General features: G+C 38.4%; 4 protein-coding genes across 4 annotated transcripts; 2 read left to right on the top strand and 2 right to left on the bottom strand.

Annotated features, from left to right (window-relative positions):
* Positions 1-556: 556 nt before the first annotated feature.
* Positions 557-4,031, bottom strand: cdc20 (cell division cycle 20 homolog). The gene is made up of 11 exons (XM_008434137.3): positions 3,877-4,031; positions 3,325-3,535; positions 3,097-3,233; positions 2,919-3,015; positions 2,720-2,845; positions 2,433-2,629; positions 2,259-2,353; positions 1,914-2,151; positions 1,416-1,541; positions 1,216-1,333; positions 557-848 (listed from the first exon to the last, which is right to left on the bottom strand). The coding sequence occupies exons 1-11, from the start codon at positions 4,018-4,020 to the stop codon at positions 670-672; spliced, it is 1,668 nt and encodes a 555-aa protein (XP_008432359.3). The 5' UTR covers positions 4,021-4,031; the 3' UTR covers positions 557-669.
* Positions 4,032-5,698: 1,667 nt separating this feature from the next.
* On the bottom strand, positions 5,699-9,450 carry LOC103479603 (uncharacterized). The gene is made up of 6 exons (XM_008434136.3): positions 9,170-9,450; positions 7,938-8,120; positions 7,596-7,853; positions 6,689-6,787; positions 6,401-6,418; positions 5,699-6,014 (listed from the first exon to the last, which is right to left on the bottom strand). The coding sequence occupies exons 1-6, from the start codon at positions 9,234-9,236 to the stop codon at positions 5,935-5,937; spliced, it is 705 nt and encodes a 234-aa protein (XP_008432358.2). The 5' UTR covers positions 9,237-9,450; the 3' UTR covers positions 5,699-5,934.
* A 2,991-nt stretch (positions 9,451-12,441) lies between these two features.
* Positions 12,442-17,592, top strand: ppp1r7 (protein phosphatase 1, regulatory (inhibitor) subunit 7). The gene is made up of 10 exons (XM_008434135.3): positions 12,442-12,553; positions 13,653-13,748; positions 13,926-13,981; positions 14,098-14,163; positions 14,349-14,479; positions 14,576-14,738; positions 14,832-14,948; positions 15,031-15,135; positions 15,279-15,365; positions 16,598-17,592. Exons 1-10 carry the CDS (start codon positions 12,514-12,516, stop codon positions 16,772-16,774), a joined length of 1,038 nt encoding a protein of 345 aa, XP_008432357.1. The 5' UTR covers positions 12,442-12,513; the 3' UTR covers positions 16,775-17,592.
* A 1,609-nt stretch (positions 17,593-19,201) lies between these two features.
* ubxn7 (UBX domain protein 7) lies at positions 19,202-26,291 on the top strand. The gene is made up of 11 exons (XM_008434134.2): positions 19,202-19,330; positions 21,015-21,168; positions 21,340-21,404; positions 21,504-21,569; positions 21,718-21,830; positions 22,248-22,394; positions 22,682-22,772; positions 23,394-23,524; positions 23,763-24,264; positions 25,074-25,153; positions 25,668-26,291. Exons 1-11 carry the CDS (start codon positions 19,261-19,263, stop codon positions 25,827-25,829), a joined length of 1,581 nt encoding a protein of 526 aa, XP_008432356.1. The 5' UTR covers positions 19,202-19,260; the 3' UTR covers positions 25,830-26,291.
* Positions 26,292-27,081: the final 790 nt, after the last annotated feature.

Consider the following 27,081-nt stretch of genomic DNA (forward strand, 5'->3'; position numbering starts at 1 on the left):
TGCATTTCCAGCACACAACCAGGTTTTTGATTGGCTCTGATGTTGCCATCCCGACAAGAGATTGTGCTGTCCACATCAGTCTTATTGGCAGTACCTTCCTGCGAAAGATTTTCTTAAAACTGATACATTGAAAGTCTGTCTTCAAATACACCATTTTAATTTTATTGTGGAAATCTGCAGACTTTGTTAAAGAAAATATTTTTCTTGAAGTTTAAGTTTCTGTCCTGGTGTGTGACATGAAATCTCCACAGCAAGTTGAGATTAAACCAATTACTTTTGCAATTATTGCAAAGTTGCTCAATCCAATGCATCTCTGAAGAAGGTCATTTTTTATTGGAAAAAAATATGCAGTTTATTAAACCAAAGTCAAGATCATAAGCACAGTCACAAGTGAATCCAGAAAAATATGCATCACACACATTTGATAAATATAGTTCATTAAAACCTTAGTTCAGTAATTACAAGGTACATGCCAATAAAACAAGTAAAGGCTAAACGATTCTCTGCTCCCACACACACTTTACCAATTCTCTGAACTACACATAGTAAACACCCATAAAGTCCCCCAATAATAGCAACTGGGTGGAAAGCTTTATTTCAGTTTAAACAATTGCATACACATTTGTATAATCAAAAATACCTATGACATAAAAGAACAAACAAGGGAAGTTATCTGATTGACTGATGAATGACGCTGCTAGCCGAATTGACCAGCCTCTCCTTGGCCTTCTTCTTTACAGGATCCATTTCGAAGGACTTCCATAGACGAATAGTTTCATCTCCAGCAACAGTTGCTACAGTTGCATTGTCTGGGCTCAAAACCAAACTGAGAACTCGACCGTCATGGCCTAAAATAATAAATAAAAAATAAAAAAAGTTATGCAAGAAGATTGTGAGCAAATTTCTCACAACATTTCTTTCAAATGCTGCTCCAGTAGAAAGTGTCAGAAATGCTCCTTAGATAATATGATCACAAGAAAGCATCAGCAAATTTGTATAGAAACAGTCATGTCCCTTTTCAAATGAAGCATGTTGCAATAAGTTGCTAAGGCTTGAAGAGCTCCAGAGCAGATTACTTTTATTAAATGCCAGGATGGAAAGTAAGAGAATACCAAAACCGCAGCACCTGTCAAATTGTCTGATTGAGATCAAGTACAGTTTATTCATTTAGTCCACCTGCTGTCAGACAGGGGTAAAGTCAAATTTCTCACTTACCATTAAGTTCCGAAACCTTGCAGAGTGAGGGATACTTCCAAATGGCAACATTGTGATGGGCAAAGCCATGTGCAGAGACCAATTCCTTGTAGTTGGGTGCAAACACAAGTGATGAGATCTGAAATTTTAGGAAACAGATTGTACACTTAGGAAAAACACGATTAAACAGCACATTGAAACGTTTAGAGACACACAGTTACCTGCGACTGAGTGTCAAGAGAATTGACACAGGAGCCCGAGTTGACGTTCCAGATACGAATGTGGCGGTCACTGGTGCCGCCGCCAGAGGCAAGGATATTCGACTGCCATGGGCACCAGGCCAAAGCCTTTAATGGAAATGCATGACGATACTTCAGTAAAGAAGTCAACAGCTCAAGACATGAAATACACATTTAATAGCTTGCAAAACTATTCATGTCAAAGAATGCGTTTCTTAATAGAACCAAAGTTGATGTTAAATGAATCTGAAAAGTTGATGTGGATTAGTACAGCTCCAGAGCAATATGGAGCTATACAGCTCTTCGGGGGGGGGGGGAAGTAGCAATTATGCAATATCATGTCGACATAAAAATGCATGACAAAATCTTAGAGTTTAAGGGATAATTACTTCTACAAGGTGTTACTTGTATGAAAGTTACATACCAGTGATGTTTTAAGAATGTTTAGAGTATACAGTACTGTGCAGAGAAGAGCCTCACCTTGACAGCTCCCTGATGTTCACTCAAGCGACGGATTAACTGTCCATCACTATTGGAACTTCCCTCCTGCACGCGGGGCCACAAACACACCAAGTTGTCATTGCCGCCACTAGCCAAGTATCGTCCATCAGGCGACCACTTGAGGCCACACACTTCCTGTGAATGACCAGAAAGTGTAGAGATGTGGTGGTTTGGCACCCTCACATCATGGTGGTGGATGTATCCTGACCTGGAGCCACTGAGAGAAGACGGGGGGAATGAATACAGAAGAAAATTGAGTTACTTCTGGTACTTTTCTAGCTAATTGGCCAATTTAGGTTCACTCAAGTGTCAGAGCTACTATACCTGGAGAGAATATAATCGTTCCAACTCAGAGAACTAACTCTTGCTGTGTGGCTAATCATGCTGCGCAGGCGTTTCTGATTTTCAACGTCCCACAACTGAAAGGAAAAATGCATATATTGATCCACGTGCCGACGAGCACGTTTGCCTAGAACGCACATCCGTGGCAACACTTACCTGAACTTTGCAATCACTGGTTCCAACAGCCAGGTAGCTTCCCTCTTTGGTCCAGGACAGTGAGCAGATGTAGTCCTGCTGACGCTCCATCGTCAAAAGTAGAGTGATGTCTCCTTGTGAGGCATCCCAGAGGTACACACTATTGTCAAGTGCCACAGCGAGGACATTTCGACTGCTCCAGTCAAGCAGATTTAAATCTGGAAGAGAGAGGAGGGGGGAAGACTAACGAATGCCAAACATAAAAGGATGATTTGCGTTTTGTGGAAAGGTGCAATAGTCATTCTTACAGAAATCATTTCGAAGACCTGGAGCATCTAAGATTTTGTCAGGAGCAGAAGATATGTATCTGTTCTTTTTGAGAGAGGCGGGTGTCGAAACTTGACTGTAAAGGACTTTCAAGTTGTTTTGATAGCCTTAATAAAAAATAAAAATAGAAATTAAACCCTGTCAAATTTGCTTAAAAACCCCAAGCTTGCATGCAGTTACCTTCTGGTGCATTCAGTGGCTTCCCTCCTAGGTGCAGGATCTTTGCATCTTCAATGTTGTATCCGTTCAGTGTCACAGACCAAGCTTTCTGGCTTTCCTATAAATACGGAAAATTAGTGAACAATAAAATCCTAGGCTCCACTTCAAGTTTTAAAAGAAAATCTGTCAGACTACTTACTATTGACAAAGCAGGGTTTGCATCAGCTGGTTCATTTTCTTTTGTAAGCAGGAAATTGGCCACGTCCATCTGTTTGTTATTCCTTGCGGGTATGAAGCGATCGCCTCCCATCTTTGATGGGGTTTTCTTGTTTTTGCCTGAGGAAATTACGCACACATTTGCAAACGCCCTCATTGACACATTTTTCTTTTAAACTCTGCACGAAAATAAAAACAATGCTTCAATTACCTGGCGTTTTGGTTGGAGTTTTAGATGAACTTAGCGAAATATTACCAGATTTTCCAGGCGATAACGTGTTCACGCCGGACGTGTTGGATGAACTGGCCTTTCTCTGCCACCTCGCAATGGGAGCGTTGGTAATCGGCATGTCCAGCTTCAGGATCCCGGTGATGTCGTTCTCAAATCCAAACTGCGCCATTTGAGCCAGGATTTGACATTCCTGAGCGTGAACCAAAAAGAAAATGTCGATTTTATGCATGTTAGTAGCCCGAGCTTCGTTTTACATTTGACACTTGGCGACCCCATGCTAATGCTAGCCAAAACAAATTCAACGCTGGATCAGCTCGAGTCAAGAGGACACTTAAAGAAAAATATTTATCCCGCCCAACACTACCAGGTTACATGCAGTTTTCATACATTTGTGACCCCGCATAAAACACGAAAGGAATTTAACATAATTAGTCTGTTCAAAACAAACATGTCCAAACAGAATCGCCGTATCATCGAAAACACCAAGAAAACGTATCCATTATCGGATTTATAGATTAAAAACAAACATACAAACTGTGCTCGCAGAAAAAACGTGCAATTGTCGCCAGGTCTCGTCTCCGTCTGAAATTTGAATTTCGTGCAGAAGACGCCACACGATTTAAATCCCACTCCTCGCTTCTGTGATTGGCTCATTCGAGACGCTGCCGTTAACATGTGGCTGTTGCCACGGTATCGAGAACAAATGCGGAGTTCTGATTGGTAGTTGCCGTTTCCTGCGACGCTGACGTCTGTAAAACAAACCAATTCTCTTGAACTCTATCGCCACCTATTGTTTGCTTTTTTTATTTCTCTGATTAGATCAGGACTGTCAAACTGCTGTCCTCAAGGGCCATTGTCCTGCAGTTTTTAGATGTGCCACATGTACAAAACGCTGGAATGAAATGGCTCAACTTCTTGTGTAGTCAAGTTCTCCACAAACTTGCTAATGATCTAATTATTCTATTCAGTTGTGGCGCAGCAGAGGCACATCTAAAAGTTGCAGGGCAGTGTCCCTCCAGGACTGGAGTTTTATTATTCAACTAATTGACGTCTGGTGACTTTTTATTTCTTTGAATGGTACTCCATAGATTCTACGTATTAATTTTTTTTACATATTTATCTATTAGTTTAGGCCAATCAAGCGCAGTTACACTGTGGTCATAGTACAGGTATGCTAAGTCTAGCTGAAAATGAAATCAGTATTTCAAGCAGAGGGTAGCTTCAAGTGTGCTAAAATAACCTAGCACACAAACACCAGCAGATGACATGGTTCCCACAATCACCTCATACTGGACTCTGAGATACTGATCCCTCCACTCCACCCCAGATGTGAAAAGAAGATTTTGAACCTAATAACGACACTCCTTTTTTATTTCTTAGCCTAGCTAAAACAATTCTGACATTGGTTCTGGGTGAGGAGGGACAAAGAACTTGACAGTAAGCCCATATGATCCTGGATTTATGTGTGTGATGCCTCATCAATTCCAGCTGCAGACTATGCCTTTTAATAAACCCCTGACAAATTTTAATAGGAGTAGCTTCACAATTCTATAAAGAATTTAAGCATTTCTGTTTTATAAATTCTTCTTTTTAAGGATATTCTATGTTTCAATAACTAAATTTAGAGATTTAATTGCCATAAAGCCATGGCCATCAACATTGGAAGAAATAAGGTTTCATATTTTTCTCTCTGCAACAAATCTATGTGGTCTACTTTAATTGAATAGCTGAAATTAACTTTTAAATTATATTCTAATGTAATTTTTATTTATCACAAAAAGGCTGCTTTTTGAGTGACAGTGCAGAAACAAAAGAGAACAATCTGCCATGAAGAAACTTTAACATTTGACAACTTGGGTTTTGCTCATGTCCAACTTTTCCTAATAAACATGAATTATCTTGGAATCCCACAAACGCGCTTTTTAAATTCTTTATACTGCCTTCATCCTCTCAATTAGAACAAACCATGCATTTTCACAGAGCACCATTGTGTGTGTGTGTTAGCGCTGTCAGCCATTGACCAAGAAAACCAACATTTGACTAAAACGCACTCATAAGTAAGGAATACTGCATAAATGATTAACTTTTACATTTGGACTCTGAAAATGTTTTCCTTGCTCATAAACCTTTTACATATTATCACTGATAGAGTAATTGGAGACTTTTGTTGTTTTGACTGTGCATAGATATTCTGCTTTAACTAAATCTAAGTTCATTTGATGAAATTTAATACAGTGTTATAGAAAAACAACTTCAAAAACAGTACATGTTTTTTAAAATGCACTTTTTTTTAAAAGCAAAAATATATCTTTAGTTTTTGAAACATCCTTGATGAACAGTGAGAGAGCTGGCATTAGTTTGCACCGTTTTTATTGGGTGTTCAGGAACATGTCAAGTTTTGTGTGAGGAGTTTATTGGTGTTGACAAGAATGTGAACAACTTACTGCATCAAACACTTGTGTTAATTTTTCTTTAAGCAATTAATATTTTTTAAAAATAAGCATAAGCAATAAAGAGAATAAGAAAAACATAACACATATGACAAAAACATCCATTCACAAGCAACTTTGTATTCATGAGCCTTTTGAGTCACAGTGCTCTGTAACCACATTCCTTCTCATCAGTGTGAGTTACATCTTTGGGGTAATGGATAATGGAGCCGATCACCCCTGCAATTGAAAAAAATAAAATGAAATAAATAGAACATCAATCCTATTTTATTTCTTCATTAGCAAGCAAGAAATGTAAATACTTGACAGAGGACCTGTTCAAAGAGCTTTCATCGCTGGACCTACTTAAATTTATGTAACTTGCTGATCAAGCAAAACACAGGGGCAACTGAGGTCACGTTGCACATACATAATTAGGATGGAAAAGAAAAACCACATGACCGACCCACAAACATCAAGTAGAACATACTCGTCCAAAGGCTATGTGTTCTTTTTTTTTTTTTTAGTTCATTTAATATTTAACTTTTTTTTATCAATCTTTTAAGAATGTCAGCTGAAGCATCCAGAAACTTGAGAGAAAACAGTAGGAGTTTTGTTTTTCTTACCTCCAGGGTGAATTAGACCTAAACAGATTGTGAACAAAGACAAAAGCACATGACATTACATTTCCTTGAACTATGGAAGACCATACTGATGAGACACGTCAGATTGCGGTGTATTTCGTGAGCCTAGCAGTCTTCAGACTCGAAAACGAAGTCAAGACGAACGCACGCAGACATTGGCTGACAATATGGGAACATCAATTGTACTTTTCTGTATCATGACGAGCAATGCTAAGTTTTAAAAAAAAAAAAAAAGGAAAAAAAGAAGAAAAAAAAAGGTTGTTCACTCACCAGGGCCTCTTGAGATAAGAATGGTCACTATAATTAGCATTAAAAATGCCATCACAGCCAAGATAGGGATCAGAAATCTGGGCAGAGCAATTCCATGAACTAAACAGAGAAGAAGAAAAACAGCATTTCAAATGACTATGACTGTCAACAACAGCAGACTATGCTGTTTGTACTCTTATGTCACTACTTTTCTACTTTCATTTTGTACATTTTCAACAAACCCTTTTCTATCCATGCAAACCTGAATACCCTGACTTTCTAACATAAAATCTGATGTGTAATGATGTCTCATTTGTTTGCATCATACTCAACTGCATCAAACAGTTAAGCAGATTAATGTCAGCAACCAAGATGATGCAAGTTTCATAGGTAGTGAATAACTCGTTTATTCTGTTGGACTGGAATAATATGATAGAAATGTAGCTCATTTTAGATGCTGAATGTCTTAGAATTAAAAAAAATGCAACTTCAAAAGCGCGACTACTAGGTCCTTTTACCAATAGATAACTACAGCTAAAGATATAGTAAGAGGAGCCTGTAGTTTCGGAACTATTATTCACATTCCGATCATCAGGGCTTTTGGTTTTGGTTTTGGTTTTACTCAGGTGACTTTGGTTTTACTCAGGTAAAACCAAAACCAAATGCTAATGCTCATTAAGTAGACATTGAGTAGGTTTTATGATATTGGTTGTTAACGGGATCTTTTTATTTCTGAAAAAGACAGGTGGTAGAGCTCCAGGCGCACAAAAAGGCAAACTGACTACATGACCTGCATCTTATGGAAAGATGCACTTTTATAAATCACCAGGACAACTTAGATTCTTAATAATAAAGCAGGAGACAAATAAAATAGATCTGCTACAGTTCTCTAAAACTAAAAAGTCTGAAAAAAACAAAAAAACAATACCTGACTCTTCCTCCGAAAGTTTCAGTTCCTTCATCAGCTGAATGCAGCCCTCCTGCAGACGACGTCTCTCGAACTTTGAATGCTCCACTTCCTGGTCCCACAGGTTTTTGAGGGCCCTTGCCTCTGGCGCATGGGCTGTCCATGTGTCGTTGTGCTCCAGGGTCAGGAAGACCTTGCCGTCACAAAACACCCAATCAGACCAGTGGAGCCGAGAACCCTCTATGATGCATTCCCGAGAGCGAAGGACAGTATGATTTCCTAAAGGGAGAGTATCAACATGCACAGATTATTATGAAACTGCATCATAATTATCTGGTTTGCACAAAATCAGGGTCATCTTACTTAGAACTGAAGTCTGGTTATTGCTGAGCCCATCAGGTAGGAGGTCACTGGCGGACATGCTTTTAATTATGCTCTGGACCTCCCAGCTTGGGCTTGAGAGAGAAATTCCATTGAGCAAAACTTGCTCCGTGACATGCTGAGCTCCTACCACCCCCCACTGCTGGATCTGAACTATGATGGCATCTGAAAGGACACAGGAAAGGAATAAAAAAGGGGAAAAATCCGATATAAGCATTGAAAATCAGATATTCTTGATTAAAAATAACTAAGTTAAAAAATATTCTTACTGATCAATATTGGCAAATTGGAAATGTACAGTTTTTCAGGTGTTTTATTCTTATCTAAACAAATAGATCAGATCATTTTTAGCTTCAACATTGAGTCAAAGCAAAAAGTAAAAGCAAAGTCCTAATGACATTCTGAATAATAGGCTCTAAGCGCCTCCTGTAGCTTTAACAGTTGTATAATTTTTTTATCCTAAGGAATGTAAGATTTAAAAATAGCTGCATTTGTATCATGTAATTCCAGTCTAACAGAACAGATAAACTATTGGCCATCTATGCAACTTGTATCACCTCAGTGAGGTAGTGAGTTTGAGATTTTGTGCCTTTGCAGTTTTGGCAGCTGTATTTTTTTTTATTTATTTATTTTTTTAGGTCTAGGTCTTTTTCCAATACATAACATAAAACCTCAATGTCTCCTGTATGTATGCTGATCTGCACGAGTAAAAACAAACAGTAAAAGCAAAAGTCCTGATTGAACAAATAGCTCCCAAGCAATATGCTCCAATATGCAACTGTTTTTGTTGCATCTTCTTTTTTTTTTCCTAAGAAAAGCAACCTTTAAAATGAACTGCATCATGTAGCTTATTAGTCATGTAGCTCATTAGTCCAGTGAGTCCAACAGAACAGATGAGATTTTGACCATCTATGCAGGTTACTTCGCTTGTTGACATTAATCTGGTACTTTTTGTTTGTTTTATGAAGGATGATACTGGGACTGAACTCTCAGTCTGATGTAAACACATTAAACGCCACCGCGCATCGTGCACAAAATCTCAACAACTGTTGCCGCCGTCACTTTTGAAAAGGTATCGTTGGAATATCCAAACATCTATCCCACCCAGTCATGTCTAAGGTAAAATATATATATTTCCTAAACAGTTTAAAGATTTAGCGCACGTTGCTAGTTTATTCTCTTAACCGAATGAAAAGCGATGTTGAGTTTCTTACCTACGTGAAGAGGAAGGGCGGTCGATAAATGTTTGAAAAAAATGAAAACAAAAGTAAAGAAACGCATTTCTGTGACGACTGCTCCTTGTCCGTCGCAATTTAAACAGTTTCAGCGTTTAGAAGCGTCTAACAGGTTCGAGATAGCCAGGGTTATTTTAAGCCATTTAAGAAGAGCGCAAAGAATTAGTCCAGCACATCAACTACAACATTTAAAAGACGCTGCTTGACAGGCAGGGACTGACAACACAGAACACTCCCCGCCCCTTTTCTCAGCAACGCGGACATTATGTTAAAACAGCCCTGTAGCGCGGCTCTTATTGGCTCTCAGGATTCTCCAGGTTCACCTATTCCTCTGAATACCAAAGAGGTGATAAAACTAAAGATGAGTCACACAGACCAAATGTGAAAGCCTGACTAAAAGTGAACAATGACTCTTTGCACACACACACACACACACAAAAATGTATTTAGAGTTGCTCCACTTTCATATTATTTCTCTGTCTTTGAAAATACGAAGTCTGTGTAGTCCTGCAGTCCGGTGTTCAGTGAGCTGACCTTTACAATATTTCTTTCCTGAAGTGCAGTGAGAGGTGAATTTACCAGCGCTGGTAGTCGTGGGTTATCTCCTGTGCTTTGTTTATGGCGCCCTGCAAAAACAGTTTATTGGCTCTGGAGCTATTTACATGCCACCATATATCAGAGGTTGCACATATTCGTTAAAATTTGCACTTCTGGCAATTTGTTTCTCTTACATTGTTCACACATACACGACTATGCAAACTCCTTCAAAAGATTTGTTCCTACAGTCCAGTAAGTCCAGTAAGCAGAAAAAAACAATGAAATCCTGTGCTTCTTTTTTTAAATATCTAATTTTTGTTCTGTCTTTAGAACTTTCCGGTTTTTCAGAAGCGGGTATTGTTTTCCTTAGCTGTTCTGGTTTGTCCTACCTTCAATCTGGAATCCGCTATTAACCTCCCATGGATATTTTTAGACAGTGGTGGGTGAAAGTGAAAGCTAAGTAGGATAAATTAATTTGCCTTTAAGTATTAATCATGCATATTTTTTGTGAGAAATGAAAGAGTTAAAGTTAATTCAACATCCATGTATTCTGTGTTAAGATGAACCCAAGATACCTAATATAGCAGACATAATATTTTGTTGATGAAAAAGAATAGAGGCGCTTTCTCCTTTATCAACAAAAATATTATTTCTCATGCAAATACATGGTTTTATCTTTATTTATTCTGCTTTCTAAGCTTAAGTGATGATTGCAACTCTTCTCTTAGTGCTACAGCAAAAAAAACATGTAAGTTCACATAACAACACAAACTTGTTCTTGGCTCTTTAAGGTTTTTCAAAGAAATATCAGTAAAGCCCTGAGCAAAAAGGAGGAGCCAGGAGAGAACTAAAGGTTAATTGCTTGGAGGCGTTCTTTTCTGAAATACTTGAAAGAAACACAGAAGAGGAGCGGAAAGTTTTTGCTTCCCAAACCCATGCGAAGAAACCTTAATGTTATTCATTAAGGTTTCATCTGTGCCATTGCGACACAGATGAATTATCAATAAGAATAAATGACTGTTTTGTTCTTTTTTCTTGCTTCAAGGTTTTTAGTCTGTGACAAATAATACAAGCTGCTTACAAACGTGTGAGCCGAAAAGATATTTTCTCTCTGACACGTACACTTTTTGTAAGAGAACATTGCAGCAGTAATTGTTTTTCTGTTTGTGTGTATACTTAGAACATGTAAAACATGATGTTTTCCACATTAAGTGTTGCCTAGAGGTGAAAGCTATCAAAACCCATCAAAGAATCAAAAACTACTTAACGCACAATCTCATTTATTGATGTAAAGTTTGTTTTGAATTGCCCAGCAAACCTGTCACAGGATTTCTGAAGGAAATACGAGAACCCACAGGAAAAACATGTACAAACAGGGGGAAAAAAAAAAACTTCATATGCAAAGCTCTTTTTTTGCTTTGAAAAAATGTGTATTACCATTCCAGTGGTATTCAGGAAAGATTCTGAAGTGATAAGGAAGAATTGTTTGGATCCTAATGTCTTCATTAGGCCTTGGTCAACTGTAAGGGCCTCGATCTTGTGCAGGCGTGTTCTAAAAGGGGAAGCTATGCAGATGGGAAGTGCCTGTATAAACAAAGTGCTGTGGGAGAATAATGGTTTTTAGAAGGCAACCAGTTAAGCTTTATGAAATTCAGTAAGGCTTTTGTTCTGTTATATTGTTACTGACCGCAGGAACTTATCCTGTTCAAGCTGTTGCTGTGAAATTCGTACTGATATGTTCGCATAACCAATATTCCTTAACTTATGATTTAGCCGTTATTCTACTCTGACCTGCTTTGTGTTTTACAGAATGACTAAGTGACCCGTTAATAATTAGACCTTGCTTTTAGAGTTTCTAAAAGGTTAGGTGAAAATTCTTTCTAACAGGTTTGTGGAGCAAACATCATGTTCTGTAATAAAGATAAAGCTTTTGTGTCAAGGAGAAATCGGTTAAACTGTCTTTTTGTTAAGGTGATATGATAAAAGGGGGCACTACTGAATACTGGGAAGTTATGAAGGTGTTGGTCGAACTTTGAAACAAGTTTGCTCTTGATTAAAACAAAAACAACTAAAGTTAGTACACCACATACACACACACACGCATCATGTCAACAGAGAGTGTTTTCTAGCTGAAACTATCTCAGGAAAAAAGTATTTCCTTGTTTTTGTTTTGCAACAAAACAGCATGCATGTTGGGGAGATAGTAACGAATAAAGGGAAGAGAGTTAATATTGGGAAGCTTTTTCAACCTGCCTTCTACACAAGAGGGTATAAAAAAGACTCAGACTGAACTTGAGCTATTTTGCGAAGATGAATGGGCTGAATCTGTAAATAAGTGTAAGGTTGATACACAAAAAGAAATACAGTATTGACTCAAGCGAGCCAAAACAGCTGCACACGTTAAGCTTTTCATTTGTCAAAGTGACAAAAAAAGAAGAAACAAAATATTTTATAATTTTCAGTCCACTTTACAATTTTGAAGTATTTTGTTCTGGTCTCTATCAAAACATTCCTATTAAATTCTGAGGTTTTAATGTGACAACGTGTAGAAATACCTTTGAACTGCAATGTAATTATTATTTAAATTATCTCCCACACTTACATTTAATAGTTAAAATATGAAAGTATACTGAATAAAATGCACCGGAGAACTGTTGTCTTTACTCATCGTGTTTTTTTTTTTTGTTTGTTTTTTTGTTTTTAGCAACAGCGTCCTCTTCTGTTCGAGGGCAGCAACTACTTCCACAGGATTGGCCAAGCGGTTGTCAGGATTGTTTACAGGAAACATGGCTTCTCTGTCTGTTGGAGAGCATCAAGAAATGGAAGGTGAGTATAAAAATGTTCAAAGAAGTCATCGTGATCTGGCTGTACGGTTTGGGGAGAGTATAAACTATTTAAAACAGGTTGTGTGTTGTTACATTTTGGCGGTCTGGGTGGCCCGTTATTCTTGAAAGACCCAGACCTTCATCCTGGGTTTGTTAGCTAACACAAGGCGTTAGCTGACGTTATTTATCTAACATCTGGTCAGTTTGTGTTTATGCACGGTTGTTGGTGTATATGCTAGTGCAGTGTTGTAGGAAACACGAATACCTGTATTATTCGGACCGTATTTGCTTTTAATATGCTTCGATTTTCGCTCATTAGCTGTAGTCCAGTCAATTGCCGAGCTACCTAGCATGTTTAGCAGTCTGAGTCTGCAAATTTGAAATTGCTTATCTTCGCTAACGAATTGGTAAGAATCGAAATGTTGCCGAGACATTACATCAAGTGATCCTTAAGCCACTATTTTAAGTCTGTGGGGGGTGAAATGTTAACTTTTTCGTACACTTAACCAGTGCATGCTACACAGGGCACACCGTGTATTCTCATAATAAATGTAATGGTCACGAGTAGCTTTCAGCCAGCCCTGGGTGCCTCTCGAGCCATCCGCTCATTTCTCAGTAGGTGTGTTGGCAACACTTTCACCAGAGTTGTAAGAAACATTATATTTCTTCTTAAAAATCATCAGGGTAACCCTGAACTGATACTAGGTTCAAGTGTGAGAGCTACATATTAGGAGAGCTGCAGCTTTTTGAAAGTATAAATTCTGCGCTGACTCAGGTTGCACTGAAACTTGTTAAATTTAAAGTATTTACATTTTCTGACTGCTTCAGTTCTGTCGCTAAAAATAGACAACGAATGATAATTTTTGGGCATAGTCACGTCATCTTTGACTATTCTCAAAACTGTAATCCAAAGTAAATAAAAAGCTGTTACTGCAGCCAACTGGAGCAACGAGAGCAGTCACAGATTCACCTAATGAGCGCAGTAACCGAAATGGAGATTGACGTTGAACGACATGTAAAATCATCATGCAATTTATTATGTGCATCTATGCAAAAGCTCTGCTGCTTTGTAACAAAATAAATCTTGTTCTTTATGTCAGTGGACCGACGAGGTGAGTCTGAAGAGTCTGGTGATGATGACACCAGAAGAAGGAGTATCAACGGCGATGTGGACCCCAGTCAGACCGCAGGCACAAGTGAGTCGCGCTTTGCTCCCACATAAACAGCCAGGAACTGATTTATTTATGTTTCTGAATCACATAGTTGATTAAAAGCGGGGCCAAGCAGCTCCTGTGGGTTGAATTTTTCTATGCTAATTTATATTGCCTTTCCATATTTTTTTTTTCCTAAGTGTAATTTTGTTCTCTGTGAAGGTAAAGAAGAGTCCCCTGTTGACATGGACACCATAACCTTGGACCCAGAAGAAGAGGTTAGAAGATGTTTTCTTTAAACAATTTTTTTTGTCCGTTATTTTATTATTGTCATATAAATTCATACCTTTAATGTCTTGTGCATTGTCAGCTGATGTTCTCCTATTCTTTCTAGGATGTTGATCTCGTTCATTGTCGTATTGGAAAAATCGAAGGATTGGAAGTTCTACAGAAGGCCAAAGTAAGCAAGCTGAATATTTAGGTTTTATTGATTTTAGAAGTAGAGATGTGAGTGCAGTACGCAAAACTGAGTTTATTTTTGTACTCTTTTGATCTATAAAAATAGATCATATTCTGGGAGTTTTTTTTTTTTCTTCAAAATGACTGTTTTTTTTCTTTCTGTTCTTTGTCTCTATGCTTCTCCAGACACTATCCTTAAGACAGAACCTCATCAAAAAGATAGAAAACCTTGAGAGCTTGAGCTCGCTACAAGAACTAGATCTCTACGACAATCAGATCCGCAAACTAGAGAACCTGAGCAACCTCAAAGAATTAGAGTAAGTGTGGTTAGAGGAAAATATGTGTATTTAAGCCTGAAAATACCAATCTGATGTTGACTTTAATAAATGTTTTTGGTGACAATCTACCCACAGGATGCTTGACGTTTCCTTTAACATTCTGAGGAAAATGGAGAATTTGGAGGAGTTGACCAAAATTAAAAAACTCTTCCTGGTTCACAACAAAGTCACCGCCATCTCCAACATGGACCACCTCACAAGTCTGGAAATGTTGGAGCTGGGCTCCAATCGTATTAGGGTAAGTCAAAGAGAGTCTGTCTAAGTTGCATTCTTAAACCATCCGTAAATTAAGACAGTGTCATTTTAATTTGACCATGTCTTGTATTCGCAGGTCATCGAGAACCTAGACGCTCTTTCGTCACTGCAGAGTTTGTTTCTTGGAACCAATAAAATAACAAAGCTTCAGAATCTGGACAGTTTACACAACCTGACTGTTTTAAGCATTCAGGTACCTGCAAACAAAGTATTTTCAGCACCTCAGGAATGTTAAAAGTGGAGTGATCAATACTTTCCTGCGTATTCCTTTGCAGAGTAACCGGATTACTAAAATCGAGGGACTACAGAACCTGGTCAACCTGAAAGAACTCTACCTGAGCCACAATGGCATTGAGGTCATAGAGGGCCTGGAGAACAACGTGAGTTATGCAAGCTTCTGTTTACCAATAAGGGCCACATGACAGACTGTTTAATGGCGCACAAATGTCCCAACAGCTAGTCCCAACACGTTAGCATTTTGTAAATGTTCATTACTGTATTTTTTTTTTTTTTTTTTCTACAGAAAAAACTCACCACGCTGGACGTTGCTGCCAATCGAGTAAAGAAAATTGAGAACGTCAGCCACCTGACAGAGCTGCAGGAATTCTGGGTATGGATAGTTTTGAGGTTAAGAATAGTATTTACAATTTAGCTTTCAGATAACATTTATATGACTTTAGCCTCTTGTTTTCACTGAGTGGTAAAGCACGGTTCGGTGCGTTATTTCGTCTGCTTCTTTTCTAAAAACGGCCCTGTCGTACCTCATATTCTAATTTATTGAATATGGCTGAATATACAGCTACCCGAGACTTCAAGAAACAAGTGTTGGAAAATCAACTTGATGTGCCTTAGTCGAGTTGTGTGTCCTCTGTAAACAGACTGTGACTTACTGCTGCTTATTGAGACATAAAATGAACATATTTAGGCAGCTGCAACCTGTATTTTCTTTTGCATTTGCCCATAAGGTAACTAATATTGTAAAATGAAGGTTATTACTGTAGAACATTTTTGGTCCAGAGTTTTTACCTCTGAACACAAACACCGTGTGTGATGGTAAATTTGCTCTACAAAGCTTCTTGGATTGTTTTAATCTCAGACTACCTAACAATCATAGGATGTTACCAACAAATAAACCAACTGCTGTTTTCAAAACAAGAGGAAGGCTATATATAAATACAGAAATATTCTCAGAAAACGGAAGGGAAAACCTTGTGAGCGTAGCCCTAGGGAATGCAAGGCCTCATTATCAGCATCCATATCAGAACATACAGCTGAGTCGGTGACGGTAAAGAAGGCGTGTGGCGTAAATCTCGAGAGCTCTGGCAGGAGCGCATGCTTGAATGTCTCGTGGCTCGTCCCTCTATACGCCAAAGGAGTGCCTGGTTGAACTCTGTTTTGAATCGGGGGCTAGCAATCAAAATTCACTCAGAGCTTTAAATATGAAGCAATTTGTGCTTTGTCCTCAATATCTTATCAGATTCTGCTGATCAGTGTACTTTTCAGATTAGACAGTCACTGGAAGATCTCTTCTTTCACTTAGACTCTGATGCTGCTGTGCTGCTGTTCTTGCTTTGTAGACTACACTTCCTCTCCAATCTCATCTTACCCTTACATCTCATGTCTTGTCTACTCAACCCTTCCACCCTGATTCTGTATCAATCCAAAACTCCACCTGAACATTTTTTTTTTTTTAACAGAAGCTGTCTTCGGTGTGAACACACTGACTTGATTATCTAAAAACCAAAAGCTCCAAACTGCTATACTTCTGATACAAATTGGGAAAGTCACTAAAAGTCAAACTTCTTCACTTATGCTTGCGTCGTATTTTGAATCTCTCCTCAGATGAACGATAACCAGATAGACAACTGGTCGGATCTTGACGAGCTGAAGAATGCCAAGTCCCTGGAGACGGTGTACCTGGAGCGGAACCCTCTACAGAAAGATCCTCAGTACAGAAGAAAGATCATGCTGGCACTGCCCACTGTGCGCCAGATCGACGCTACCTTTATTCGCTTCTAAGCTGTAGTGTACGACCCACCTGCCAAACCTCTCAGTGTTTCACCTCCCTGCCTGCCCTGCCCACTAAAACACCTCCTCAAACATATTGGCCTCACAATGTCATAATGTCACTCCAAAAAGGATATACATTCCAGCACAGAACTCACTCTACATGTACATGTATGCATGTATGCACTCATGCAAACCTCAATCAGTGCTTTTGTTTTCAAGCTTTTATTTATTAAGGCGGAACTGGTGAAAATGGGGGAAAAAAAAAAAAAAACCCTACGCTCATTTCCTCGTGTTTCTTCTGCACTTTGTAGTTTGTTCGTTTTTTTTCTTTTTCCCTTTTTGTTTCAAATTTGTTTGCATGTGGGATGCATTTAGGCGCCCCAGACCTGCTGTGGCCGTCAGGAAAATAAGGAATCGTTCTCACCAAACACATCAATGAAGTTGCACTGTTCTTATATTACCGGAAAGGGAGACAGATATTACTGTTTTGGGGATTTCTTTTCTTCTTTTTTTTTTTCATTTTGTATGTTTTACCACTTCGATGCTGTTAGCGTAGCTGAACCTGAAGAGAAGACTAGTTACAGATCAAAAATTTAAAGGGAAATTGTAACAAGATGAAAAAATATATATATAATCAACAAATATGGTTTTCTGCTTCAGCTTACTTAATATCTTGATCTAGAGAACAAAAAAACATAGAAAGTGAAGCCTTAAAACATCTGATAATTAAAAGCAGGCTAGAAAAGTGGCTAATGCAGTCTTTTAAAGAACAAATTTTTTTTTTTTTTCTGTATCATTTTAAATAAACTGACATCGTAACAAAGGGACATCTTTTGTTTCCCGGCAGCCTTGTCTATTCTTTCAAATATTTTATGAAATAGGTTTAACAGCTGATTAAAGACCCCTGCAGCAAAGTAAAACTCACGATAACGTCAAAAGCTATCCATACAGATGGTATCCATGGTACTGTCACATTTTATTTTTTTTTGTTAGGCATTAAAGCTTGAAACAGCCTCTGATTACAGCTTTGGTCACAGGTGTTTCATCCATTTTATTTAAACACCTGACAATAAAATGTAGATTGTATCAGAGTTAAATGTATATTCTAATGGCTGGACCGATCAAAAAGTGTTTACAAATGCAAAATAAACTCAGTGTTGGCACAAAAACATTCAAATTCATTTAGATATGAATAGTCTGCTATTAGAATTTATGAATATCAACAAATCATAGTTGCTTAGATCAAATAATGACAAGACCACTCGAATCTATCTAACATTATCTGGCAAGTTTGTTGTTTATAAGTCTTAGGTGCTCATGAATAACTCCCTGGTCCAACTGACTAGTGATGCATCTTTAAAATAAAAATATGTCACACCTCAGGGATAAAAGATCACAGAATAACTTATCAGAAAACAAATACTAAAAGTGCTAAACTAAGTTCACTTTCTCTTGTCATCTAATGTCTATGTCACTGGGCTTTAGTTGACAAATTAAAGCCTACAATTTTTTGTAGACATAAAAATGTCAGAATAAAACTAGTTTATACCATAGAGTAAGTCATTTAAATGGCAACAAATTGTCAAAGGAAGCAACTGCCTTTTTAAAACCTCATGTTAAGAATTAGAGATCCTATCAAAACCTTTAGCCCATATAGCAGCTATGGAACCATATAAAACTATCTGCAAGGATGTTACGCATTACTAATGTGATTGTTAATTTAAAGTCAGTTTACCTAAATAAAAAGAAATAGCAAACTGAATTGGAAGTGCCACATTGTCTGTTTGTAAATACTGGACATCTCATAATGTAGGTGGCCTGTGCCATCATCACCCTCCCTTTGTAAAGTGATGTTTTATTGTGTTTGTGCCAGGCAGCACAACAGATGTGCGTGAGATTCTGAAAAGGAACAGAACAAAACCTCACTGGTCAAGTAGGAGCATTAAAACAAACTGCTTTCAGCTCCTTGTCAGATCTGATGAGTTGATGATCTTTGCAAAATGAATGTAATATGCAAATAAGAATAAAGTTACACTACTTAAGAAGAAAATGTGTAGTTTCATTCATTACTTGTCATGACTAGTACCTTTTCGAAGCTTGATTTGAAATTATGTGATTGTATTCTGCTATTACTATCCAACTCTAAGCTACACTTCAGACCATAAAATCAGGAAATAACTGTAGTTGTAAGCCAGTTTGCTTAAGGTTACTCTGGTTAATTAGTTTACATTAACATTTCAGTCTCTATTTTATGGGCAGTACAATTTGTGTAACTATATGAATCCATAAGAAACAATAAGAGCCACAAGAGTATAAAGATACTCTTAGTGATGGTTATTCATTTTAAAGTCCGTTGTATGCTTTAAACATATTATGACTACATGATCCAGAATGCAGCACCAGCGTGCAGTGGGTTCGCGCCGCACCAGACGTTGAGGCGAAAAAGACCACAAAGCGCATGCGCTGCATTGTATGTTGTTGTTTGTGGCGGTAAGATGGCGGCGCTCGGAGACACCTCAGCTCCGGGGGTGAACGGGTTAATTCAACAATTCACAGCAATAACAGGTAAAAATAAGCTTACATTAAGCTTAATAAATAATAGGTTGCTTTGGGGGGGTCATAAGGCACTAGTTCTCTTACCACAAAATATATGGAGCAGCGCGCAGACAAGGAAAATGGACGCTTTAGTGTCGCTGTGGCTCCTTCGCTGTCAATGCTTTGCAGAGTGGAGAAGCAGAGGCAGTTTCAGCTAAACTATGATAAAATGACATGTGAAGGGTTTACACAGCTACTTGCTTTGAAAATTGCATTTCTTACTCATTCAACAGACAATTTGTTTCCCTGTTAAAGTGATATCACTCAACACATTGTTAGTCTCGACAATATTTTTTTTTTTTTTTTTTTTGCTCTTTGGATGGCTTCTTTTCCGTGAGTGTGGAATGGACGTCGGCTGTAGAACATTCCCCTTCTTCATCTCCGGCCTCATGTTGGGTTACTGTCATATTAACCGTCGCCGTCACTTAAAATACCTGGACAGATACCGCTTCTGCCTTAGACAGTCAACACATTCGTACGAAATAGCTTTTAAGTGCTTTGAGATGATGTACAGTGTTTCAGTTTTAAGTTATTTATTGAAGAGGAGAGTAGAGTGAGAACAGGGGCCATCAGACTTGAAAAGTGAAACGGTCATGCGCAGTACAGGCGGAAGACTTCGACTGGCTGTTGGGTTTTTGACGCTTTAACAATTATTGAAACAATCCATTTGTTGTATGTGTCCACTTTACAACATATTTTTCGACATGGATGATTTAAATCCGTTCCAGACGTTTTCGAGTGACTTGCATAAAATAGCCAGAGTTTTTCGTTTTTATGATTTCCTTCAGATTTCTTTGAAACCGGGTGCATATTTTACATGAACTTCAGTAACTGGCTTATAAATTCGCAATAAAATCTGAACGTCAGACTTAAAAAAAACTCGTTGTTGCTCCTGCTGTCCTTCCCGAAACACATAACCCCACCTATTGCCTAACACAACTTGTAAGGTGTACCTTAGAGACATGGCAGTATGTACATGATTTTTCTCCAGTTAATCCTCCACATACCAACAAGGTTTTCATATGTAAAAAAAATATGTGATAACAAAAAGTTGTTTATATTTCCAAGAGTGTTTTGGTAAAGACTGATAGCAGTACAGATTAAGAATAGACAAAGCCCATACTTAATAAGTGTTCTCAACAAAATTGATCAGAATACAATAAATATCTTGCTTAAGTATTGCTGCTTTTATATTCTAATTCTTTATCTTTGTTTGTTTGTTTGTTTTTAGTATTTATTTAAATAGGGGGAAAGAAAATCCAATAGTTTATTCTACAGGTAATAATAGCAGATCCTTGGACTAAATATGTACAATATAAAAAAAGCATGTGTAATCGAAGTGTGATTCTATTGTAATAAATCTCAGAGTGCCATAACATCCATTATCAAATTAATAACTTGGGCAGTTGCAGAGTGTTCCATTAAAATTGTTTCCCTAAAATTGTAAACGTTTACAATTTTAGTGGCTTTTCTATCATACGTTTTCTTCTCGCTTGCTTTTATCAATATTTCCAAAATGAACATCTGCCCTTCTGGAAATGTATTAAAATGATGTAAGAGAGTTAAATTAGCTGTTGATCAATTCTCAATAGATTTTCTGAACAGTGAAATGTTTCATGCTCTCGTTAAATTTGATCTGTTGTCGTTGTGTCAGGGGCCACAGAGAGTGTTGGAAAACACATGCTGGAAGCATGCAACAATAACCTGGAGATGGCGGTGACCATGTTCCTGGATGGAGGTGGGATGCCAGAGGAGCCCAGCACCAGCTCCAGTTCAGCAGCATCGAGCAGCAGAGCGCCCCCTACAGAGTGAGCTTATGTTTTAACTCCACAGGCTGAAGTAAAGCTGACTGTGTCGTCTTTAGCGTCAGAATGGAACAGATCTTTATTGCATGGAGATGGTATATCAAAGCTCTGAATGAAAATGTGTCGATTAACAATAACGTTTTGCTTTTGTCTATATGTCATTTAATATTTCAGTGAAGTACGAGCACCCATTCCTCAGAAGCAGGACATTTTAGTGGAGCCTGAACCTCTGTTTGGAGGTACTGGAGAGGTTCTTATTTTTCCACCAAATGACCAGAATGTTGTCCCTTACAGCTATTGATATCTTCTTTTTTTCTGTGCATTTTTCATGTTTTCAGTACCAAAGCGAAGACGGCCAGCTCGGTCTATATTTGACGGTTTCCGAGACTTTCAAACAGAAACGAGTGTGTACTTTATATCCTAAAATATTTGATATGTGAAACATTTTCACAGTTTAATTCTTCTCGGCAGGAATTGACTATAAAGTTTCTTAATTTTTCAATCGTATTGCAATAACTTGCTATAAGGATTTGAAATGTTGTTCTCTAAAAGTTCGACAGGAACAGGAGCTGCGTAACGGTGGAACAGTGGACAAGAAACTGAGCACTCTGGCAGACCTTTTCCGTCCTCCCATTGAGCTCATGCACAAAGGCAGCTTTGAGACGGTGAGGAGTCACTCTACACCTCACCTTTCTTCAGTTTAACTGGACTTTTTGTGTAATTTCTAACAATGGCTGTTAAGATCACAGGTGGGAAGCCAAGTGAAACCCGGCAGACTGTCATTTAATTCTGTCGTTGTTTATTCGTAAGATTAGGAGTGAAGTGAAACTGGACATTTATGTTATGTATGATCCCTCCAGCGGTCTTAAGAGATGTGGCGTAGAAAAGATATGTTTATGTAAAAACATCCAGTGGTTTTACTCTGCAACAGTTGTTTTGTGGATCAGTTAGTTTGGGGGCTCAAGTAGTTTTCAAGTGCATCTTTTTTTTTTTTTTTTTTTCTCAAATTCATATTTAAAAATTGATTTGATAAATCGTTGAAACATATTTGATGGCATTTGACTATTTTCTCTGTCTTTTAGGCTAAAGACTGTGGACAGCTTGAAAATAAGTGGCTAATGATCAACATACAAAATGTTCAGGACTTTGCTTGCCAGTGCCTCAACAGAGATGTGTGGAGCAACGACGCGGTGAAGAACATCATCCGAGAACACTTCATATTTTGGCAGGTACGCAGGTTATGGGAACTTCATTACTGACCAGTGCAGTTTCAGCATCGAAGGGTCAGTTTCATTGCATTTATCATTAGTGGATGATTTACATGTTTGAACAGAAATTGTGAGAAAGCCAAACATGCCTATATTCTTGTTATAAAAGATATAAACATGTTTTTTGTAGCTTGTCAGCAGCAGGAGAGGAAATCTTGTTCTTGGTTTTCATGCACACCTTACAGATTTCATTTGCTTTTTTTTCTTTCGTGTGTTTGCATATTACAGTACAGTTTTTATCTTGGCAGGTTTATCACGATAGCGAAGAGGGACAACGGTACATCCAGTTCTATAAGCTCAACAAGTTTCCCTACATTTCAATTCTTGATCCACGCACAGGTGAGAATCTTTGATGAATAATTTTCCACGTTTAAAGGATTTAATATTCTGATTTTCCTTAATTGTAACAGTGAACAAAACAAGCACGGCAGATGTTGTGACTGCTGCTGTATTGAACTCCTGTACGTTTTTACGGTTGTTTCGAGTTGTAGGTTTCAGCTCTTTGTCTTTATTCCCACTTTTAAAGCTTTTCACATTAACTTGCTAGCAGCTTTGGCCAAAGTTTGGATCCTTCAAAAGAAACACAACAGTGTTTATGAAGATTACTGCAAAAATGAAGCCAGCTATAATTTTGTTCGCTCTGAATGCAAAACAACTTCAGAGTTGATGGTGACTTGTACAGCATCCAAATTTACTTCCATTTGTAAATACAGGAGTAAATAAGGCCACATCTTCTTCAGGGCTGTAGAGTGTTCTCACGGGAGTCGGACGTCCTGTGAACCCCCACATTAAAAAAATATACCAAATAGCAAAACGTCTCAATTGGCCATCAGCACATACAGTTTTAACATAGCCTGATATGCAGTCGCTTAGAAAGCGTAACTTATGTAATTAGGACTCTCTTTATTTTAAATGTAAAATATTTTTATTAAGGTTCAATTTCAACCTCCTCGAATTCAGGGCAAAAAATGGTGGAGTGGAACCAGCTGGATGTGGCGTCGTTCATGGAGCAGGCAACCGGCTTCCTGGCAGAGCACGGGCAGCTGGACGGGCCCACCTGCAACGCCCCTCCTGCCAAACGGGCGCGCTCAGTGAGTGTGCCATCTCACCCATCAGCGCCATGCTGCCCATCCAGCTCAATCTTTTTCTCTTTTCTGTATATTTCGTATTTTTGGGCTTGCAACCGTTTTGGGAGCTTCGTTGCTTTGAACAGAATCAACTTGATCTAATGTCAGTCATTTCTCAAAATAAAAAAAAAACGCAACAAAAATCATTTCTGCTGCCTTTTGATCCGTCTTCTCCAGCTGCTCACTGCGTTTTCTCCCCCAGGAGAGTCTGATTGACGCCAGCGAAGACAGCCAGCTGGAGGCGGCGATCCGAGCGTCGCTACAGGAGACCCACTACGACTCGTCAAACGTCCCCGAAGCGCCCGACTCGCCCCGATCAGAGGACGAATCCGACGCAGAGCCTTTCTCGGACAGCGAGGGGCCCATTTCCGTTGACGGCTCAGACAGTGAAACGCCAGCGCCGCACGAAGAGAAAAGTTCTACAAGCAAATACACACCGAGCGCTGCGGTCGCCACCGCCCAGCAGCGTCTACATCCCGATAGTTCCACTTCCTCCCACAGAAAATCTCCGTACAAAGAAAACAATCACAGCCACAAAAAAGAGGAGAGCAAAAAGAACCACCTGGAGCCCTCAGCTCCAAGTCCGCTTCATTCTCCGCCTGAAGCAGACTCCGGAGGGAATCACTGCGCCTCGCAAGCCAAAGCTGCTACAACCTCCAGCATCAGCACCACAACTTGTGACGTGGACTGTCCTGATGACAATGGTACGAAGAAACGCTAACTTTAAGAGTGATTTTGTACAATATCGCCGTCAGAAGTCTGAATTTAGCTCCAAGTAAAACATTGAAGTTGAATAGAATGCATTAAGTCAGAATCTTGTTTTGAAAAGTTGGGGGTCTGCTTCCAACCTTGAGGTCAGATTCAGCATGAGGTCATATAAAGCATACTGAAATTTGTGTGGAGGAGGAATCCAGCTTATTTGTAGTTCTGATAGTTTGTACCTACTTAGCAGCAAACATAATAAGACATTCTTTATGTCCTTATCAACTTGAATTACTAAGTAGTTTGGCTACTTGGCCCCACACTTAGGAAGCCACACTGGTTTTCTGGTTTGTATCAAGATTCTGTACCCAGTTCTGACTTAATTATCAGATCCAATTTTGACTTCCAAGAGAAAACGAGCAGGATTAATTTAAACATTTTTCTGGTGTGGAAGATTATTTAAAAATTAAAGTGTACAGCATGTAGAAAATAGTACTTCCAGATTTATTGTCTATGCAATCCTTTAAATTTTGTCATTTCTTATTTCCTTTCTTATGTCTTTTTTAATAACTTTTGTATACTTGCTTATCACCTTTATTTCTTTGTTTTCATTCTCTCTGTCCAGTCCTTGTATTTTTCCTTTGTCTTTTTCCCCCCCTTGTATCCTGCTTTTATTTACTTATCTCTCCCCCAAGTTAATAATATTGTAATTAAGCTTTGCATTATATATTATTTTAACCCTGGATTAAACCGTTGTTTATACCTGCAGCTGCAATGTAACATTTTATTTTTTATTTCTGTTTTTGCAAAGGCCCCAAAGCCAGGCTGATGCTTCGTTACCCAGACGGGCAGAGAGAGCAGATCTCCTTGTCTTCAAAAGCTAAACTTTTGGTGAGTTCAATCCACAATAAATATTATTACTGACTTATGAAAATATGTCCCAAAGATTATTCAGTGTTTGGTCATATTACAGACACGGATTTCAATGTATTTAGCATTTTTGTATAATGATGTTTGAAGTGGAGGGGACACATTAAACATGTCGATATTGAAGATGAACTTTTTGGTCATGATGAAGAACACCGTGTGTGGTGGAAACCCAACAGTGCACATCCTTTGGAAAAGAAAACTTGTCAGAGGCTGCAGAGACTTGAGACAACGTTCCAGCAGCACAGCAGTCTTTAACAGAGCAACACTTTCTTGTCTTGGATAAAAGCTCATTCATAGGTTTAGATATCCAGACCCGAGTTCAGTTGAGATTCTGTCTTAAAAATTGATGTTCTAAGATTCTCATCTTTCAGACTGACATTAACGTCTGTGGTTGTTGAAGAAAATTCAATCAATTTTAATAAAGACGAAACTTTTATCTGTAACTAGCTAACATTGTTCCTCTCTGTCTTTCAAGGCCCTGGTAAGACACGTCCAGTCCCAGGGTTACCCTAACGAACGCTTTGAACTCGTCACCAACTTCCCCAGGAGAAAGCTCGCCCACTTGGACTATGACATCACGTTACAGGAGGCGGGGCTTTGTCCACAGGAGACTGTTTTTGTTCAGGAGAGGAACTAGCCATCCCAGAAACATCCACTTTTCTGCTTCTGTATCTCTAACAGACTTCACCGATTCACACATCAACAACCTGGGCCAACCTTCAGTTCTGAAGGAGACTCTGCTTGTTTTGACAGGGCTGATGTTTAAGGATGGACCGCCTTGACTGTCTAAATACTGTTCATCTCTGCTGACAGTCTAATGCCTTTGTATCGCTCAACAATTTGGCCAGTAAGGTGCTTCAGATATGAGCACCTCGGTTTCTTTTCTAAACAATGTCTATTCTGGACTAATGCAGCACATTGTTTTCACCTGTTCATAAAACCTCGGATAACAGATCCCTAATTGACTGTGGGCCACCAGAGACTTGTACAAAAATACTTTTACTTCCCAAAATGTAGATTAAATGTCAGAGTTTATTTTCTAGCTCTTCCTTGTTTTTTTTTTTCTCTACATGGATGAGTAAAGGGAGGTTCATTCTTCTTTTTTTTTCTCCATCATTGTTTCGAATTTTGGAACTTTGGAAAGCAGAAGTGTTTGAAGAATAGATCCAGAAATTGCAAGTAAAATAAAGATGTCTCCTTTTTTTATCGCAGAAGGGAATAATAAAAGAAGGTGGTCGGACCTACGACGAGCAGAGACAGCTTAGTGAGACTTGACATTTAGTCGTAGTCGATGTTTCTTTTTTATATGATGCCAACAAAACATGCTCATATTGAAAATATAACCACCAAAATACAAGATATTCTGCTTGATCTTTTCTTAAATATTTTTTAAACAAAAGGTTAAAATGCAACTCCAAAGAGATGCTTAATGTTTCAAGAAAAGTTTTAGGGAGACTCAATATCCAGCTAACAAAACTCTGTTCTTCATTTGGACTGCTCGATTTTAAGTATTGATCGTTTTACCAATGTCAAGGTGGTTGTATAAGGAATCAAATATTTTAGCACTTTAAACCAAAAATTAAATTTTTAAGATTTGCTACGAAAAATGTGTAAATTTAAATATCAACAACAAATGTAGAAACCACTAATTAGGATAAAACTGCAGGTTTTAAAATCTGTACGTAAATATTTTAAAATTTTAAAATATTTTTAATCTTGTGGAGAGTGCAGGGAGTCTAGTCTGAAGATCTGCATAATTTAATGTAGGAACAGAGGTAAGAGTGGATTTACCGACAACCTTCACATTTAAGTTAAAAGCTGTAGCAGTTTTGGGGGTTTTTTCTGATCAAAAGCTCTCCTCCATAGCGATCACCGAAGACTGGAATGTG

The sequence above is a fragment of the Poecilia reticulata genome, chromosome 17 (assembly GCF_904066995.2).
Source record: "Poecilia reticulata chromosome 17, P_reticulata-male-v2, whole genome shotgun sequence".
NCBI classification, from domain to species: Eukaryota; Metazoa; Chordata; class Actinopteri; order Cyprinodontiformes; family Poeciliidae; genus Poecilia; species Poecilia reticulata.

Coding starts and splice junctions, on each gene's coding strand:
- cdc20 (XM_008434137.3), bottom strand. CDS start 4,020: ATGTTAACGGCAGCGTCTCGAATGAGCCAATCACAGAAGCGAGGAGTG. Junction 3,016..3,096: donor CAAACCCTGCTTTGTCAATA/GTAAGTAGTCTG, acceptor CCGTATTTATAG/GAAAGCCAGAAAGCTTGGTC. Junction 2,152..2,258: donor AACGATTATATTCTCTCCAG/GTATAGTAGCTC, acceptor GTCTTCTCTCAG/TGGCTCCAGGTCAGGATACA.
- LOC103479603 (XM_008434136.3), bottom strand. CDS start 9,236: ATGCGTTTCTTTACTTTTGTTTTCATTTTTTTCAAACATTTATCGACC. Junction 7,854..7,937: donor TAACCAGACTTCAGTTCTAA/GTAAGATGACCC, acceptor CTCTCCCTTTAG/GAAATCATACTGTCCTTCGC. Junction 6,788..7,595: donor ACTTTCGGAGGAAGAGTCAG/GTATTGTTTTTT, acceptor TTCTCTGTTTAG/TTCATGGAATTGCTCTGCCC.
- ppp1r7 (XM_008434135.3), top strand. CDS start 12,514: ATGGCTTCTCTGTCTGTTGGAGAGCATCAAGAAATGGAAG. Junction 12,554..13,652: donor AGAGCATCAAGAAATGGAAG/GTGAGTATAAAA, acceptor TCTTTATGTCAG/TGGACCGACGAGGTGAGTCT. Junction 14,949..15,030: donor TGACTGTTTTAAGCATTCAG/GTACCTGCAAAC, acceptor ATTCCTTTGCAG/AGTAACCGGATTACTAAAAT.
- ubxn7 (XM_008434134.2), top strand. CDS start 19,261: ATGGCGGCGCTCGGAGACACCTCAGCTCCGGGGGTGAACGGGTTAATT. Junction 23,525..23,762: donor CTGCCAAACGGGCGCGCTCA/GTGAGTGTGCCA, acceptor TTTCTCCCCCAG/GAGAGTCTGATTGACGCCAG. Junction 24,265..25,073: donor GGACTGTCCTGATGACAATG/GTACGAAGAAAC, acceptor GTTTTTGCAAAG/GCCCCAAAGCCAGGCTGATG.